The sequence below is a fragment of the Balaenoptera acutorostrata genome, chromosome 2, assembly GCF_949987535.1.
Source record: "Balaenoptera acutorostrata chromosome 2, mBalAcu1.1, whole genome shotgun sequence".
Taxonomy (NCBI): Eukaryota; Metazoa; Chordata; class Mammalia; order Artiodactyla; family Balaenopteridae; genus Balaenoptera; species Balaenoptera acutorostrata.
The window spans coordinates 134881963-134898100 of NC_080065.1; the positions used below are offsets into that span (position 1 = coordinate 134881963).

A 16138-nucleotide genomic window follows, 5' to 3' on the forward strand; every position below is an offset into this window, starting at 1 on the left:
TGGAGCCAGGTTGGAATGTGCCCCAGGAGTGCGGGTTCCTGACCACCACACAGTGGACCCTCTGTGCAATCTGATCTCATCACTCTCCTCTTAGAACGTTTAACGACCTCCACCGGATACGATGCAAACTCCCCACCCAATTTGCCATCAGATACTACCTTCGGCCCTGCTTTCCTGTGACCACCCCTGCCTCCCCTTCATGTCCCTGCTGTTGTCAGCTTCTTTGGATGTCTCAGATGCTCTTGCCCTCTTTGCCTTTGAGCCTTGCATACGCTGTTCCCTCTGCCAGCAGTGCTGTTCCCCTTCCTTTCCCACCCCTCTGCCTGGCTAACCCACCTCCCTTCTTCTGGTCCCAGCTTAGAGGAAACTTTGTCCAAGCCTTGGTTGGGGGTCTCCCTTGGTGTTCCCAGGACACCCCATGCTTCCCCCATGACCGCACTGGGTGATCATTGTCTGTTCACGTGTCCCTGTGATGTGAGTTTCCCAGGCATGAAGGAAGGAATGAATGAGTGAACAGTGAAGCCCAGGAGGGAGCTACTGGACACTAATCCCCAAACAGAACTAATGATGCTGGAATGAGATGCAGCCATGCACTGTGGGACCTCCAAGGCGGGAGGGAGGGATTCCGGGGTTGGGTGGGGGGACCTGGGAGGGCTGTCAGTGACGTAGCTCCTTAGCCAGGCCCAGAAAAAGGGGATTCTAGCGAGCTGTTCTAACAATGTCTCCTCCTTCCCTGCCATCAACTCCCTCTCTCTCAATCCCCTTATGCACCCCCTCACCCCAGGATCCCTGCTGACCCTTCCCCACCGCCCTGATGCTTACCTACCACCCAGAAGACCATGGAGGTGGAATGGCTGCCCCGGGCATTGGTGGCCATGCAAGTGTAGTTGCCAGCATCTTGGAAGCCTACGTGATCGAGGTTGAGGGTCAGGACTTTTTGATAACGGTTGTCATGGAAGTCGGATTGTTGAGAGATTGTGAGCTGCAGCCAGAAGGAATGGAAATGGTATACTGAGGTTGTTTAGGAATTAGAAAGATCTGGTTTCTAATTCTCAGCCTTTAAAGGTTACTATCTGCCTCTCCTTGGGCAGGGACTGAACTCTGAGTCTCAGTTTCTTCATCTGCAAAATGGGACTGACACTGGCCCCATGCTCTTAGGGTTGTAGAGTAAGTGAGACTGAGCAGGCAAATGGCACAGGGCTAGCCTGGCACACGGTAGGCACAAGGAGGAAGGATGTTCTTATAAGCAGCCGGATGCCATTTCCTCCTGAGAAAAGCCCCTCTCTTCCTTCCCCTCTCCAGAGTTTTTCTGAAAGGACCCTTACATTCCTGGGCTTCAGAGGTGGCCTAGGAACCCCTTGCTAAGTCAGAAGCGAGCTGACATGTGGCTCTTGTCTACAGGCTGGGGCAAAGGTCATGGGTCAAGGGGGTGGAGTACTGCCTCCTCCCACCAACCCCCACAAGATTTAGCGGCATGAGCCCGAGTCCTGCTTCTGGATCAGCTACTGACAAGCAGTGAGATCTTGGGTGAGTCCACTCCCTTCTCTGGGCCTGGGCCATGCCCTCAGCCCAGAGAGCCAGCTTGAGGTGGGGCTGGGGGCTGCATCCTGCAGGGCCTGCCATGTCAGAAGGATGGACAGACACCCCAGGGACTGACCTTGGTGTCTCCGTGTTGGAGGAAGACATCAAAGTTGACATCAACGTCGCTGGCTGAGCATACGATCTGGGCAGCCTCTCCTTGAATCCGCACCAGCTCTGTAGGCTTCAGTGTCAAGGTCGGGGGTCCTGGGATGACTGAGGTCAGGGCAAGGGACCCATGAACATCCAGGCCAGAGCTGTCACTCTGCTTCCTGCCATGGGCCAGGCTCCCATCCCAAATCCTGGGAGGCAGCCCTGACGCCTCAGTTTTCCCCACAACAAGTCCTGTCTCCTAAACAGACCTTGAAAAGTCCCCTTTGCTCCATCACCAGTGCCTCTCCCCACACCCTCATTCTCTGCTCTGGACCCCTTCAGGCACCTGGGAGGCCTCCCTCCTTCCTCGCAGCAGCCAAAGTGAGCTCTTGGCAATGAAAATTGGATCATGCCTCTCTTTCGTGACAACATTCAGTGGCTTCTCATCACTCAGAATAAAAGCCGTAGTCCCTCCCGCCTCCCCAGGTCCTGCTCCCGACCTGTGGATGCCTGCCACCCTCCACTCCCCCAGCTGCCACCACACAGCCTTTCCCACCCAGAGACCCTGCACTTGCCCTTCCTTCCAGGAATGCCTTCTCCCACGCTTTGACTGGTTGCCTCTTCTCATCCTTCAGATCTTTAGCTGAGACTTTCCTCGGAGAGGCCTCCTGTCACAGTTTCGCTCAATTAGCCTCATTCCGCCCCCCGCCCCCCATATTTCTTCAGCTTGATTTCTTGATCATCACAATTGGTATTTACTGACTTTCTCTCTCGTCTGTCTCCCCAGTAAATGTCAGATCCATGAAGGCGCTATCCCTCACAGCTAGCCCAGTGCCTAAAACATAGTAGGAATTGAATGAATATTTAGCTGTTACTGTTGTTGAAAGATAATCTAATTCAGTTCCTCAAGGTCCAGACACTAAGGGACTCACCCGTGGTCACGGAGAGGGTCATGGCCGAACTAGAGCCCAGGGCTCTCTCTGCAAGGTGAAGTGCAGGGAAAGGGCCTTCATGGCTCCCCCTGCCTACAAGGTGGGGTCCTTTGACTTTCTGGACAGTTTCGTGGCCTCAGAGCACAGCGCCTTGGGTCAGCCATGCCGCTCTGACCCTGGCCTCATTACAGGCACCTGATTCCTGCCTCAAGCCCAGGTTCTGAGCCTGGGGTCCTGCTGACGCATACCAGTCCTTGCAGAAACCAGAATCCTGTCCACCAGCCCAGCAGAGACGAGGGGGAACAGGAGTGAGACTTCACCAGCATTTTTGCCCCCCCCCCCAGAGAGAGGTGTCCTATGCACCCGCCACCACGATGCCCCATCGCCTGGCTCACTACCCCCCTTCCTGTGCCCAGCACCCAGCACCAGACCGGCACTGAGTGGGAAATCCACGTCTGAGGGTGTGGGAGAGCTTCGGGCCCTCCTTCCGTTCCTGGAACATTTGGAGCCTGTTCCCAGCTCATGACTAGGTACCTGCTGTTTCCTCTGCTGTTTCCACCTTCTCATAATTCACATTTCAGCTCAAATAAAATGTCACTCTCTCCATGAGCCACCCCCCCACTCCCACACACTCTATTCCGTCTCCCTGTTCAATGACTTTCATAGCCTGTCTCACGATCTGAGAACACCTTGCCCGTTGAGTTGCTGGCTTACGTGTGCTCTGCCTTTCTGTGCCCGACACCTTACTGTCTTGCCGCAGTAGATGCCCCATAGATCACTCTGTCACGATTGGAAGGAAGAGGTGAAACAAAGTCCCCCCTGCCCCTCCTCCCCTGTTACCTCCCCTCAGGCCAGGTGCCAGCTCTCTGTCCCTCCCGGCCCACACACCTTTCTGAACTTTAAGCCGGATGCTGAGGGACTTCACCATCCTGCCGTCCACCCGAGCACTGCACTCGTAGTCCTGGCTCTCAATGAACTTGGCCTTGTGGATGATGAAGCCGTGCGAGGGCAAGAAGGAGTAGTTGGTTTGGCGCAAGACAGGTCGGCCCCGCACCCGCACCAGCGAGACGCCTGCCCCCAGCTCTGGGTCCGTGAGCAGGCAGGGCAGCAGCGCGTCCTGACCCTCCATCACCGTCACTTCGTCGACCAGGACCCTCCAGGGCCGAACAGGGTCTGGGGAACATGGGGATACGGGGTTACAACTGCCTTCCCTCCACCAGGCCAAGAGGTCCCCGGACATTGGTGACAGGGAAGCTCAGAGATGCTGATCATTTGCCTGATGTCACACTATACCAGGGAAGCTCAGCTGATGCTTGGGGCTCTGAAGCCAGGTCCAGCGCCACTATTTAATGCTGTGTGACCTTAGGCAAATGACTCAACCCCTCTGAGCCTTTGGAAAATGGGCAGAATCACAGAACCACCTCACAGGGTTGTTGTGAGGACAACATTAAATTAGAAGCACTGCCACAGGTCCTTGTTCGTGGCAGGTACTCAGTAAATGTGGAGCTGGCTTATTGTGATTGTTAATATTAGGGCCCAGCCCTCCTGCCCATCCATGGTGGGACCTGCTTGGCTAGTCCTCTCGGGAGTGGGCTCACAGTCCTCACCTTTGACATAGAGGTGGATGGTGGCGCTGCCCCCCAGGGGGTCTCCACGCTCAGTGCAGCGGTAGGTTCCCGTGTTTAGGAAGGTGGCATTGTTCGTGGTGAGGATGCCGCTGGGGGCGTCAGCGTCCAGAGTCCAGTAGGTGGAAATGGGGCCGTCCCACTCCACGCTGCCGTTGCTCAAGCATCTCAAGGTCACGGTTGTGCCTGGCTCCACCACCAGCTCAGGGCCGCTGGGCTCTATCACCGGGACCCCCTGACCTGGTGACAGGGGGGTGGCAAACAGAATTGAGGCCTGAGGTGACACCCCCTTGGCCATACCCTGCCTCTGAGATGGGTGCTGCCCTGGCAGGGGTGATGCTGGTTCTGGGGTTCAGCTGTGACTTGCAGGATCACCTTGAACAAGTTCCTGCCCCTCTCTGGTCACTTGCTCAGGCCCCCAGCCCAAACCTGCTGTGATGGACTGATGTCTCTGAGAGAAGGGTAGTGGGAGATTTCTCGGCCTCCAACCCAGCCGCTGTCCCATGGGGGCTCCCCCAGCTTCTGGCCTCAGTCTTACTGGCAATGACTGCATCATTCTCCCCGGGAGTGGACTCCTTCAGCCCCATGTACAAAGTGGGCTGCATCCCTGCTGCTAAACCCGGCACCTAGCTCAAAGAAGGGGCTTCAAACAAGCAAAGGAGGAAACAAATGAATGGAATGTTCATGGCAAAGTCCTCTGAGTTAATTTACATGGGGAAGAAGAAAAGGAGTATAGGATCTTAGCCCAGCAGAGTTAGAAAGGTTCAGAAGTCTTCTGTTGTGCCCACTCCCATCATTGGACGTCTGGTCTATAGCACAGTGAGATGGTTCAGAGGCTCTGTGTCTCAGTTTCCTCACTTATAAAATGGGGACCACAATTGTACTCATTTATTGGGATAGATATCAGGAGATTTAAATGCATGGAAAGCCTTTAGAACATCACCTATCACCAAATATAAATACTCAGTAAAGGTTAGCCCTTATGTTTATTATCTAGTCCACCCGCAGCAGCCCACCCTGACATCCCAGCACTGCTGCGTTTACTAGGGAGACAATCTCTTTTAAGGAAAATTTTCTTGAAGGAGAAAAGAGAACTTGAAACTCATCTCAGGCCCTCCGGGAAGAAGGCCCATCGCCTCTGCAGTGTCAGCATTTTTCCAGGGCCTAAAATAGGGGCAGCAGAGGGAAGTGAGAGCTGATTCAAGGCCTTGGAGGGGCTGCCAGGCGCCCTCCAGCCTGTGCAGGCGGAAACACATTGCTGGCACCCGGCCCAGCCCCGGTTTCCGCTAAGCCTGCAGCCCTTCTCCCAGAGATGCTCTCACTTCTGCTTCCTGGCCACTGTCCCCTCTAGGGGAGAGACCCCCTCGCCCCCAGGACAGGGGGTACCACCTGCTGGGCACTGGCATGTCTCAGGCTGCGGGACCTGGCTCTGCCACTGACCCACTAGGTACCCCTAGTGAGTCTAAACCTTCTGTCCCAGTGATGGGGCCACGGACACGCTAGCCCTGAGGGCACCAGGTAAATTCAGGGACTCTCCGTCGTCGTGCACAAAAGCTTCTTAAATAGGTCTTTCCATCCCACTGTCCCGCACCCCTGCCCTGACCATAGACCCCAGAATTGGAAAGATCCTCTCTGTCAAATGATATCAGGATGGCTTATGTTTTCATTTTGTACCCATCAGAGGTGCGCAGCCTCTCTGCCCGAGCTTCTGATCAGCATAAAGGATTGAGTGAATACTGCCAAAGCCAACACCTGGGGGTTGTAGCCAGCACTCCTGTGCTGCTGACCACCAGGGATGGGGACAAGCATCGTTTCTGGCAGGCTGTTGGCAAGTCCCAACAGAGCGGGTGCTGGCCTATTACTGCTGCAACCATGCAGGGCCCCAGGCAGGGTTGTATCGTAGGAAAGAGCTTGGATCGTGGGGTCACACCAACCTGGGTCTAAAACTTGGTTTTCCCCCTGCTAACTGGGTAGGTTGCTTAACCTCTGACCCTCAGGCTACTCTTCCATCCAATGAGAAGAATCCCAATTCCCACCTCTGAGAGGTCTTAGGGGGATTCAGTGAGGTGATATGCAGCCTCTGGCTCAGTCAACTCTACTGCCCTGGGTTACTGGCTTCAATTGCTACACTTCTAACCTTCCCTCTGGTCCTGACACTCTGATAGCTGAAGTTTTTAACTTTGAAAGGTCACAGCCTATGCCTGTAACATCCCCTGGTCTCAGATTCTGTGATTCTGTGTTCTGCTTCTGCCCCCGCCCGGTCTCACAGGTGCCTTCTCCCTTCCCCTCCCCTGCTCTGGCCTCTAGCTCTGGCCTCGGCCTCCTGGAAATGTAGTCAGAGAGGTATCTCTATTGTTTCATCCTGTCGTCTCAAATATTCACGCAGGACAGGGCTGACACCCTCAACTTCCGCCCCAGCTCCCCACTGCTGGCTTGACTGACAGGAAGAAAAAGCCTGCTGAGGGCCGTCCTCCCTGGGCTGGGGCTGGACCCCTTCTGCCCCTTCACCCCACCGTCTCATCTCCCCAAACCTCCCCACCCCCTCCCACTTGCCTGGGAGACCCCTCTCCATCATCGGCTCCCAGGGTGTGCCCCAGCTTCCGCTCCTCTCCCCCAAAACACACACACACAGCACACACCAAGGTCTGGGGCAGAGCTCCCTCCTCAGCCCAGGGTCTTGGCGAGCCTCTCCCGGTCGCTAGCGTGCTCTGATCCTGTCCCCCAACTTTCCCACAGCAGCCCCCTCCCCCCGCCACTCACCACTGGTCTACTGGGCTGAAAGCTTAGGTTTCCACCCTGCTGTCCCCATCTCTTCTTTCCTTTGAGGCTAGATGCTGGACAGCCCCTCCACCTCCCAACAGTCCCCCACAGGCAGGTTCTGGGCAGGAGGACAGGACAAAGCAGTGAAATAAAACCCACGGAGCTTTTTAGGGTGAGGGGAATAGTCTCTATCTTAACTGAGTTAGTGGGGACACAAGTGTGTACACTTGTCACATCTCATCGAATGTACACTTAAGAATCTGTGCTTTCTACTGTGTGTAAATTACATCTCAACAAAAGAGAACAGACATGCAAGCCCAGTGGGACTGACTGGGCCAGAAAAAGACCTTCAGTGGGCCATCTCCTCATCAAGGACCAGACGCACCTACTCCCCAGGGTCCTGCAGCCCCAGGACGGTGGGGAGGCCAGAGCTGAGGCTGCCTTCCCACCCCACCCACAGTCCCCATCCTTCCCTGAGCTCCCTCCAAATGAGCAATAAAATTTAACGTGTTTGTTGGGCCAGCTGTAGATACAAGCCAAGCACCCAGCCCCTCACCTCCAGTGAGGCACCCTCCTAGATGGAGATCCTGCATCACTGCTGCTGCCAGAGGGATGGAGTTAGGTTGGGGTCTGCCCCACAGCTCTCCATCCTGAGCCCCAGCAGCCTGTGTTTGGGAGAGCTCTAAGCCCAGGAGACCCTCGCTGTCCTCCCCCCGGAAAAGCCTCTTGCCCTGTACTCTCTCCTCCCAAATTTACCTCTTCTGAGCCCTGGGCCAGAGAGGCTAGCCTCTTATGTCTCCTTCTGACCCCTGGCCCAAGCTGCGCAAGGAAGGACCATTGCCTCTCAGGCCTCTCCCAGTCAGATCCTGCCTAATCTGCCTAGTGATTCACAGGCTGGCAGAACCAGCAGAGCCATCAGGGGTTCTCTGGGGCCTCCCTACTCAGTGTAGGTCTGGACCAGGGGCATTGGCATCTCCTAGGAACTTGTTAGTGATGCAGAATCTCAAGTCACATCTGAGACCTACTGAGTCAGAATCTGCACCGTAACAGGATCCCCGGGGAATTTGGATGCACGGTGAGGTTTGAAAAGCATTTAGTCTAGTCCATCACCGCCCCCAACAACCTGCTATTGACTATTTAGTGGACACTGAAGAGCCCTGAGAGCATCAGGGACGTGTTCAGGACACATGGACAGTCAACATCTGAGCTGGGACGGATCCACAGCCTTGGCCAGGCTGGTTCCACCCCGTTCATACCCTCTTTTCCCCCGACTGCCTCTCCAAAGCAGACACCCACATACCTGCAAGCCCAGGGCTGGGGAGGTGAAAGCACGAAGTGAGGACACCCAGTGAGGGGCAGGGGTTTACAGAGTCCTTCCGCAGGAGCCCTCTCTGTCACATCCCCTTCACCCCCCACCATCCCCCCAAGGCTCCAGGTGTGCTCTTACCGTGCCAAGCTGTGGCCACCAACAGGATCAGCAGAGTCCCCGGGCCCATGGCCTCAGGGGGAAGGCGGCAGGCCGATGCAGGGCTTGGGGGTGGGCAGGGAGCTAGATTCCTGGACACTAGCTCCGCAGGGACCAGGACGACTGGACATGCGTTCCTCTCCACTGCACTGGCTGTGTGTCTTGTTTTCCTCTTCCTCCTTCTTCTTGGGCTGATCCCCCTCTTCCCCTTTTAGCTAGGCAAGGCAACCACAGAGTTTGGAAATCTTCGTTTAAAAGAAAAAAAACAACAACCAAAAAACAAAGCCATGACCCCCAGGGGGAGGGGTTAAAATCTGGGGCAGGACTGGCTAAGTTTGAGGCCCTTCTGAAGCCACCTCCGAGGGGCCCTGGGAGAAGAAACATGCCCAGTGTCAGACAGGCAGTCAACTGCACAAATGGGGGTCTCCAGGGTGACCAGGTGGCTCTTGCTAAGCTGAAAGAGAAGTTAGGTTCGTCTGGACAAGCCTGATAATAAATAGCATCAAGAAGCTTCCATTTACAGGACACTCACTAGCCAAGCCCTTTACATTCCACTGTCTCCTTTGGTTCCCACAAAAATTTTATAGGGTAGGTACTGGTACTGTTATCATTCCCATTTCGCAGATGGGAGACTGAGGTTCACGGAGATCAAACACTGTAAACTTGCCCAAGGTCACATAGCTACCAAATGGTAGAGGTGGAATTTGAATCCAGGCAGCCTGGCTGAAGAACTTTCTTTTTGTGGATTAATTAAGTTTATTTTTACAAAGTGCCTAACTGTGCTGCTGTATTTCTTAAGAAGGTTAGACTCTCTGCCCCCTCCTTTCCTGGAGGCAATTGTGTTTATCCCTTTTAGTTGATTCTCTTAGTATTTTCCTTCTTATTTCGATTCACATGGTTATAAAGTTACTTCTTGAAACTAAAAAAACAAAACAAACAAACAAACAAGCCCCATATAACACTGATCCAGGAAGATGATCATTCTTTAGATATATAAATATTGTAAATACATTTGTGTTTTAGCAAAGTGTTTTGAACCTTTAGTAGTCATGAATACCAACCAAAACTGAGTCAGGAAGAAATTGAAACTCTGACTGGACCTCTAACTTGCAAAGAGATGGAATCAATCATCAGAAACCTCCCAAGAAAGAAAAGCCCAGGACCAGATAGTTTCGCTGGTGAGTTCTACCAAACATTTAAGGAATTAATCCCAATCCTTCTCAAACTCATTCAAAGAATAGAAGATGAGGGAACACCTCTCACTTCATTCTATGAGGCCAGCATTACCTTGATACCAACAACAGACAAGGACATCACAAGAAAACTAGAGACCAGTATCCCTTCAGAACATAGATGCAAACATACTCAGCAAAATACTGGCAAACCAAATCTTACAGCATAGATTATTAACATGATCATATTATGTTAGATCATGCATAGATTATTAACCAAATCATATTAACATGATTAGACACCATAACCAAGTGGGATTTATCCCAGAAATGCAAAGATGGTTCAACACATGAAAATCAATCTAATATACCACATCAACTGAAGCAGAAAAAAAACCTTTGACAAAACCTAACATGCTTTCATGATAAAACACCCAAAAGAGTGGGAATTAAAACAAACATCCTCAACATGATTAAGGGCATATATAAAAAATTCACAGCTAACTCAATGATAAAAGACTGAAAGCTCCCTGCCCGTCCCGCCCCCCTCCCCGACCTTAGATCAGGAACAAGGCAAGGACAGAGGCTCTCACCACTTCTATTCAACACTGTACTGGAGGTTCTAGTCAGAGCAATCACGAAATAAAAGGCATCCAAATTAAAAGGAAGAAGTAAAACCATCTGTATTCACAGATGACATAATCCTATATACAGAAAAATCCTAAAGATCTACAAACACCCCCAAATCTATTAGAGCTAAGAAATGTATTCAGTAAAGTTACAGGATACAAGATCAACACACAAAACTAATGTGTACTTCTATATGCCAGCAATGAACAACCCAAAAAGGAAATCTAAAAAATAATTTTATTTGCAATAGCATCAAAGACTAAAATACTTGAGAACCAATTTAATCAAAGAGATGCAAGACATAAACACTGAAAACCACAACACACTGCTGAAAGAAATTAAGAAGACTAAATAAATGGAAAGACATTTGTATTCATAGATTGGAAGATTTAATGTTGTTAAGATGACAATACTCCCCAAAGTGAGCTACAGATTCAGTCCCTATCAAAATCCCAATGGCCTTTATTACAGAAATGGAAAAGCTGATTCTCAAATTCATATGGAATTTTAAGAGATGCCAAACAGCCAAATCAATCTTGGGAAAAAAAAAAAAAAGTAGGGAAGAGTCCCTACTTCCCAATTCACAACTTACTACAAAGCTAAAGAAATGAAAGCAGTGTGGTATTGGACTAAGAATAGATACAGAGATCAATAGAATAAACTTGAGTGTTCAGAAATAAACCTTCACATCTATAGTCAATTGTTTTTCAACAAGAATGCCAAGACCATTCAATGGGGAAAAACATCCTTTTCAACAAACGGTGTTAAGAGAACTGTGTATACACATATAAAATAATGAAGTTGGACCCTTACTTCATACCATATACAAAAATTAACTCAAAATGGATCAAAGACCTAAATACAAAGGCTAAAAGTATAAAACTCTTAGAAGAAAGCATGGGGGTAAATATTCACAACCTGGGCTTGAAAATGGTTTCATAGCTTTGTCACCAAAACCACAAGCAACCAAAGAAAAAAAAAGATAAACTGAACTTCATCAAAATTAAACATTTTGGTGGCTGGGAGCTTAGGCTTTATCCTATAGGTCCAGGGTTCTTCATGGGAGCCTGCAGAGGTGGGTACCTCCAAGTAGAGTCCAGGAACCCCAACCTCAGAATCACAGGGGTACCTGTTGAAATGTAGATTCCAGGGCCATCCCAGGCCTGGGGTGGGAACCTGCACAGGAAACAGGCTCTCTAGGGGATTCTGTTGCTTACTTTTGGCTGAGACCACTGCCCTCGAAAGCACATGCATGGCCTTGAGGAAAGCTGAGAATCTCTAAGATGCAGGTGAAGTCTGTGTCTGGTCTCAGGATAGGGTGCTCAGCTTCCATGCAATTCTCACAAACTCCCTGATCCGGGCTGGCAGGACCCCTCCCTGGTGGAGGGCGTTGAGGTGGAGAAGGGATGTGGCTATCCAGGGGGGTGGAGGTCACAGTGACCCCGAGGGGTCGCCTAGGCCACCGCAGCAAAACCTGTCTCTGTCCCTAAGATCAGAGGAAGCTGTTTACCCTGTTATTTCAGGACATTATTTCCATCTACTTAGATATATACATTTTATAAATACATTTGTGTTTTAGCAAAGTGTTTTGAACTTTTAGTAATCATGAATACCAAAAACTGAGTCAGGAAGAAATTGAAACTCTGACTGGACCTCTAACTTGCAAAGAGATGGAATCAATCATCAGAAACCTCCCAAGAAAGAAAAGCCCAGGACCAGATAGTTTCACTGGTGAGTTCTACCAAACATTTAAGGAATTAATCCCAATCCTGCTCAAACTCATTCAAAAAATAGAAGATGAGGGAACACCTCTCACTTCATTCTATGAGGCCAGCATTACCTTGATACCAACAACAAACAAGGACATCACAGGAAAAATACAGACCAATATCCCTTAAGAACATAGATGTAAACATATTCAACAAAATACTAGCAAACCAAATCTTACAGCATATTAACATGATCATACACCATGACCAAGTGGTATTTATCCCAGAAATGCAAAGATGTTCAACACATGAAAATCAATCTAATACACCACATCAACAGAACAAGAACAGAATCTCACGTGATTAACTCAATTGATGCAGAAAAAGTCTTTGACAAAATCTAACATGCTTTCATGATAAAACACCCAAAAGAGTAGGAATTAAAACAAACATCCTCAACATGATTAAGGGCATATATAAAAAATTCACAGCTAACTCAATGATAAAGGACTGAAAGATCCCTGCCGACCCCGCCACCCTGCCCCCGACCTTAGATCAGGAATAAGGCAAGGACAGCTGCTCTCACCACTTCTATTCAACATTGTACTGGAGGTTCTAATCAGAGCAATCATGAAGAAAAAGAAATAAAAGGCATCCAAATTAAAAGCAAGAAGTAAAAGTATTCACAGATGACAGAATCCTATATTCAGAAAAATCCTAAGGAATCTAAAAACCCCTCAAAAATCTATTAGAGCTAAAAAAGGTATTCAGCAAAGTTACAGGATACAAGATCAACACACAGAACTCACGTGTATTTCTATATGCCAGCAGTGAACAACCCAAAAAAGAAATTTAAAAACTAATCTTATTTGAAATAAATAGCATCAAAATGAGTAAAATACTTGGGAACCAGTGTAACCAAAGAGATGCAAGACATAAATACTGAAAACCACAACACACTGCTGAAAGAAATTAAGAAGACTAAATAAATGGAAAGATTTTTATTCATAGATTGGAAGATTTAATGTTGCTAAGATGACAATACTCCCCAAAGTGATCAATAGATTCAATACTGTCCCTTTCAAAATCCCAATGGACTTAATTGCAGAAATGGAAAAGTTGATTCTCAAATTCACATGGAATTTCAAAAGATGCCAAATAGCCAAATCAATCTTGGAAAAAAACAAAGTTGGAGTCCCACTTCTGAATTTCACAACTTACTACAAAGCTAAAGAAATGAAAACAGTGTGTTATTGGACTAAGAATAGATAGAGATTTATGCTTAGAATAAACTTGAGAGTTCAGAAATAAACCTTCACATCAACAGTCAATTGATTTTCAACAAGGGTGCCAAGACCTTTCAACAGGAAGAAAACAGTCTTTTCAGCAAATGGTGTTAAGAGAACTGGATATCCACATACAAAAGAATGAAGTCGGACCCTTACTTCATACCATATACAAAAATTAAATCAAAATAGATCAAAGACCTAAATACAAAGGCTAAAAGTATAAAACTCTTACAAGAAAGCATGGGGGTAGATATTCATGACCTGGACTTGAAAATGGTTTCATAGTTATGTCACCAAAAGCACAAGCAACCAAAGAAAAAAATAAATTGTACTTCATCAAAATTAAACATTTTGGTGCAAAGAATACTAACAAGAGAATAAAAAGACAACATGGCAAAAAATATTTGTAAACCATATAGACAAGTGTTAAGTATCTAGAATATACCCATATATTCTAGAGTTATCTCCTATAATTCAACAAAAGCAACAACTCAATTTAAAAGTGAGCAAAAAAGTTGAATAGATATTTCTCTAAAGAAGATACACAAATGACCAACAAGAACATGAAAAGATGCTCAATATCATTAGTCATTAGGCAAATGCAAATCAAAACTACAGTGTGAACTACCTCATACTTACAAGGTTGGCCATAATTTTAAAAAACAAGGTCAGAAAATAACAAGTGTTGGAAAGGATGCCGAAAAACTGGAACCCTTGTACAACTCGTGAGAGTTTAAAGTGGAGCAGCTGATGTGGTAATCAATTTGATAGTTCTTCAAAAAGTTACACAGAATTACCATATGACCCAGCAATTCCACTCCTAGGTGTAACCGAGCAAGGGCTCAGTGCCAGACATGAATAGAAGCCAATACTATGCCACTGGCTTCTGAGAAACAAAGAGTTCTTTTTTTTTGTTTTGTTTTTTTTAATCAGTCATCAATTTTATACACATCACTGTATACATGTCAATCCCAATCGCCCAATTCAGCACACCACCATCCCCACCCCACCGCAGTTTTCCCCCCTAAACAAAGAGTTTTATTGCATGGTCAGCTGGTAAGGAGACAGGAAGCAAGGCTCTCAAAATTAGAGCGCAGTCTCTCCTATCCAGGATTGGGGAAAATTTAAGGCTTTGGGGAAATTTCAAGCTTGGAAGGTGATTGGCTAGTCTTGAGTCAGTCCATACAAGCTACATGTGCTGCTGGAAGCCAGATTTTCCTTACTGAAGGACTTAGCACTTTGTAAAGGACTCTGGTGGCAACCTTTCTATTCTTTGAGTTCCACAGACTAATTATTATTGGTTTCAGGGTTACCCTGTAGGCATGGGTTCCCATCTGTACCTGTAAAATAGCTCCTTAAATAGGTTTGATCAACAACCTATTTAAGGACCCAAACCAGTTTAACTTGGTGCTGTTTCAATTCCCCCCCTTTTTTCTGGTACATTCCTCAGCCTTGAGGGAAATAGGGGGAGGGCTGCTCTAGCTGTTTTCTGCTGATTAGGAGCGTAGATTTTTATAAGAGGAACGAAATTGAAATATTTGCAAGTCCCACCTTGAACTCTTAAGTCTTGGGCAATCATCATGCGAGTGTGGGAGGCCTTTTTAAAAATACAAGATAAGAATGTGTAACCAGAAGGACTTCGCAGGCTCCACTGCACTTAGGTTGCAGTTGTCCTCAGGGTGTTGATTTTTCCAAGTCTTGAGGAGGACCCAATCCCCCGGCTTATGCAGAGCAGGGCAATGTCTGTGGGGAACATTCATCACCTAGAAGCGTTTTATGTATAGCAGATACAGTAACACGTAGAGACTGTACACATTTTATAGTATCTAATTATTTTACAATATGATCATTTACAAGACTTATAACACTTAGTCTTAAGGAAGGGTCTCCCATATAACATTTCATAGGGCTCAGCTGGACTGGGCTTCTAGGGCTACTCTTAGCCTAAGCAGGGCAACTAGTGAGACCTTTTCCCAAGTTAAGTTGGTTTCTTGACATTTTGGCAATTGTCTTTTTCTAGGTACGATTCATCTTTTCAGTCTTTCCCACAGACTGAGGTCTCCATGAAGCATGTAACTTCCATTGTGTTCTGAGGGGCCCAGACACTCTTGAGTTACCCTGGCTATGAAAGCTCCTCTGTTGTCACTTTGAATTGAAAGAGACAACCAAAATGAGGGAAAAATGCTTTTAGTAAGGCCACTGTTTTCTTGGAAGCCTTCTCTGTCCAGCCTGGAAAGCTTTGACCCATCCTGTGAAGGTGTCCGCAAACACCAGCAAGTATATATTATGTCCCATGGCTCTTGGCATAACAGTAGTTACCAGTCATCTCCTGGTTTTGTCCCTTGGGTTTGCACCCCATTTACTGTTGGGTGTGGCCCAGCTTATGGATTGTTTCTGGCACAGATCAGGCAATTTTATATTACCTTTTAGATAGTCCTTTGCATTTGTGGATCAATAGGCTTTTGTAACCAGTGATAGGCTGAGTCCCTCCCATAATGGGTTCCTTTCCATTAAATGCTCAGGTATAAGCACTAGTCTCTGTTCACTATCAATCCAGCCTTCTTTGGTTGTTTGGTACTGATCAGCATCTAAGTCTCAAGGGTCGGCATGAAATCCCCATTAGTCTGCACTCTCTAGATCCATTCCCAAATACCGAGGCTTAAAAGGGATAGGTCCACACTCAGAATGAGTACTAGGGCCTTGGGATCGGGGCTTTTGGTTAGGGCCACCTGTTTTGTGGCCTGATCAGCCAAATTACTTTTTTTTTTTTTTATAAATTTATTTATTTATTTTTGGCTGGGTTGGGTCTTCATTGGTGCGCGCAGGCTTTCTCTAGCTGCGGCGAGCGGGGGTTACTCTTTGTTGTGGTGCGTGGGCTTCTCATT

General features: G+C 48.0%; 1 protein-coding gene across 1 annotated transcript in view; it reads right to left on the reverse strand.

Moving 5' to 3' along the window:
• Window positions 1-8618, reverse strand: part of CSF1R (colony stimulating factor 1 receptor) — a 30805-nt gene extending 22187 nt beyond the window's left edge. Inside the window, exons 1-5 of the mRNA XM_007188668.2 lie at window positions 8436-8618; window positions 4211-4468; window positions 3492-3776; window positions 1658-1794; window positions 823-982 (exon numbers count right to left, since the gene is read on the reverse strand). Of these exons, the coding sequence (XP_007188730.2) occupies window positions 823-982; window positions 1658-1794; window positions 3492-3776; window positions 4211-4468; window positions 8436-8484 (889 nt within the window). The 5' untranslated portion in view covers window positions 8485-8618. The remainder of the gene's footprint in view (window positions 1-822; window positions 983-1657; window positions 1795-3491; window positions 3777-4210; window positions 4469-8435) is intronic.
• Window positions 8619-16138: the final 7520 nt, after the last annotated feature.